The sequence below is a fragment of the Propithecus coquereli genome, unplaced genomic scaffold (genome assembly GCF_000956105.1).
Source record: "Propithecus coquereli isolate 6110/MARCELLA unplaced genomic scaffold, Pcoq_1.0 Scaffold46, whole genome shotgun sequence".
Classification (NCBI taxonomy): Eukaryota; Metazoa; Chordata; class Mammalia; order Primates; family Indriidae; genus Propithecus; species Propithecus coquereli.
The window spans coordinates 4,198,528-4,201,619 of record NW_012150396.1 but is presented as its reverse complement, the minus strand read 5'-3'; the positions used below and the strand labels follow the sequence as shown (position 1 = coordinate 4,201,619).

The following is a 3,092-nucleotide window of genomic DNA, read 5'->3' as shown; positions in this document are numbered from 1 at the left end:
TTTTTCAAATTTTTGGGCAGCACATTTCAACCCATTTAGAAAACGGAACGTAGAATCATTTTCTTAACTTTCTGGAACATTGGTTTTTTCATGTACAAAGTGTGGATGTTGCAAAAAGACACCTGCACTCAAATGTTTATCACAGCATAATTCACAATTGCAAAGATATGGAATCAACCTAAATGTTTATCAGCTCATGAATGGATAAAGAAAATGTGGTATAATATACCATGGAGTACTACTCAGCCATAAAAAAGAACAAAATGATGTCTTTCCCAGTAACTCAGATGGAACTGGAGACCATTATCCTGAGCAATGTATCTCAGAAATGGAAAAACAGATACCACATGTTCTCACGAATAAATGGGAGCTAAATGTGGGTACATACAGTCACAAAGCGATGTAAGGGACATTGGAAACCAAAAAGGGGGGAGGATGGGAAGAGGGTAAGGGATAAAATCTTACCTGTTGGGTACAATGAACACTGTCCCGGTGACTGGCACACTCAAAGCCCTGACTTGAGCATTATACAGTGTATTCATGTAACAGAAACATTTGTACTCCCTTAACATTTTGAAATTAAAAAACAAAGAACAAAGTGTGAACGTTGGACTAGATTACCACTGAGGTTCTGAGATACCACCCAGTGCGACCACTGTATCTTTAAACAAGGCTTGGTCTTTCAAATTTTATTCCAGAGAAATTCCCTGGTTCAGAAGTAAGTCTTCCAAAAGAAAGGACAGAATGTAGTAAAATACCCTGGTTCCAGCCCTCAGTTCTGACCCAAACCCAAAGCCTCTCCTTTTTTTTTTCTTCTTTTCTCTACACATTTACTCCGTTGCGATCTCATCTAATTTCTTATGCCTTAACTACAGCTTATGCTGTGAGGACTCAGTCTTCTATGTCTCATCCCTCCTTAGGGATTAAGTTCGCAAATCATTGAGCTGTGAGTGGAATTTAAAACGGAGTGTAGATCACCCGGGAAAGTGCAAAGTGAGGGAAGTGGCCAGAAGGAAGAGGCTGGGAAGAGCAGGGAGCGGGGAGTGTGATGCCTGGGGGGGTCTAACACTGCTGGGAGGAGAACAGCTCAGGGACCGTGGGTCTGACACCATGGGGACCCAGGGTTGTGTTTAGTATCTGCCTATCTGCGGAGAGGTTGAGAGAAAGAATCAAAGGGAACTTGTGAAATGAGGGAGCAAAGATAAAATTTTCAAGAAATTTTAGTAGTTAAAGTTGCAGAGAAATGGGACGAGAGCTGTGAGGTCAGTCATTACCCTGTGACAGGTACTATGCCTGCCAAATATTTCACTAAGTGTGTAATTTCATTGCCACACAATTCCGGTTTCCATTTTATAGTAGGAAAACGAGGCACAAAGGAGAAAATGAATTGCTCAGGGACAAATGTAGTAGGGGTAGAGTTGGGACGTGAACCCAGGAGAATGTCATTCAGCCAGTTACACCTTCAGTGTAGTCAATGCCTCACTCCTGCATGACAGATAACTCAATCAAACTTTCGGGTAAATAAAATTTGCATACTTGCCCCAAATATTTATTTGAGAATTATGCAGCAAAATTCCAATATGGCATAAACTTTGTAGAGACCTTTAAAAATACACAATGAGATTTGCTTCATTTTTGCCCTTAGAGAAGTATTAATTATACAGTTTCATTTCAATTAAAATGGAACAACTGAGAGAAGAAAAAGTAGAAAGAAGAGGGAGATGACAATTTTATATATTATACTGAGAAATCAGAGACCTTCCCACGTGGTAGCTAATCCAGTCAAAATAATTGGCCACTTTGGTGTAAACACCGGGGAACTCTGGTTTTCCACAGTTTTCACCCCAACTCACGACACCCCAAACATAAGTCACGTTGTTGGCATCCGTACAGACTAAGGGGCCTCCAGAGTCCCCTTTACAGGCATCGATGGAACCGTCAGCTGTACCTGAGAAAGAAATGGGAAAGAGAAGATCACACACTTCCTTCCATTTGTCAAGGCCACCGAGCCTGCTCCGCCTCCTGCCGCCCCCTCTAAGGCATGCAATGACTCCGGCTTCCTTGAGTGTTCCTACAGGAAATAACAAGGGCTCTCCGTCCTTGTGGGCCCCGCTGGGCTTGCAGAGCTGGAGACGTGCAGGTTGGGAAATACTTTCTAAGTCTTCTTTTACTGATTCCCCCAATTCAGCGTGTTTTTCCTGTGTTCTCTACTCTATGCAACTGCATACTGAGATGAAATTGCAACCCAAAAGTTGCATCAGATGCTGAGTGGGAAAATAATAGGAATACCGAGTGCTTGCTGAGTGCCTGATACGTATCAGTCATTCATTGTTTGACTCCTGACCACAGCCCTATGAGTATCATTGTTGTCCCTAGTTTACAGATGAGACAAATAAGACACAGAGAGTTTAACTAATTTGTCCAAGGTCACACAGCTAACAAATGGCGGCACCTGGACTTGAACCCAGGCAGCTGCACCTCAGAGCTTGTCCTCTTAACCATGATACTGCCTCCTGGCAGATTTGGTGCTATTCACCCCTTTGGTCCACTGTAATCCTGAACTCCATTTCAAGACAGGAGAGCGCTGTCTTCTCACTCTTCCGACTTTCTAAAATTTTTAAATTGCTGTATCCAAGAAGTTGTACGATGTCAATAACTGCCTCTGTCGGTAATACACTATTTGAATGGTTTCAATAAAGCATCCTAAATACACTGGCTGGGACCCAGCCGTTGTGTTGTGTTGGTTAGGAGAATTAGTGTAACCATGATATCAACAGAGACCATGGCATAAGAAGGGCAGTGTGATCTCCAAGGAGGGGAACCTACTTCCAACTGGGGGCGTTTGAGATGAGATAACTTGAATTTTTATTTAGAAGTAGTTTTAGTTTTGGTCCTGGGTGTACCACCTCTTGTCTTCAAGATTTTGGGCAAATTAGGTAACTGCTCTGCCCTCTGTTTCCCTATCTCTTTAGAGCCTCAATTTTCCAAATGAGGAAACCTGCTCCAGGTCACATGACTAGTAATTGGTGAAAACCGGGATATAGATCCAGGTCTGGTTCCAAAGTCCGTGCTCTGAGTCACCTTGCTGGACT

The 3,092-nt window shown here is 42.7% G+C and overlaps 1 protein-coding gene across 1 annotated transcript in view; it reads right to left on the bottom strand.

The window, feature by feature from the left end:
- Positions 1 to 1,532: 1,532 nt before the first annotated feature.
- The window catches only part of CFI (complement factor I), a 46,031-nt gene continuing 44,471 nt past the window's right edge, over positions 1,533 to 3,092 (bottom strand). The window contains exon 13 of the mRNA XM_012655129.1: positions 1,533 to 1,948. Coding sequence (XP_012510583.1) covers positions 1,731 to 1,948 — 218 coding nt within the window. The 3' untranslated portion in view covers positions 1,533 to 1,730. The remainder of the gene's footprint in view (positions 1,949 to 3,092) is intronic.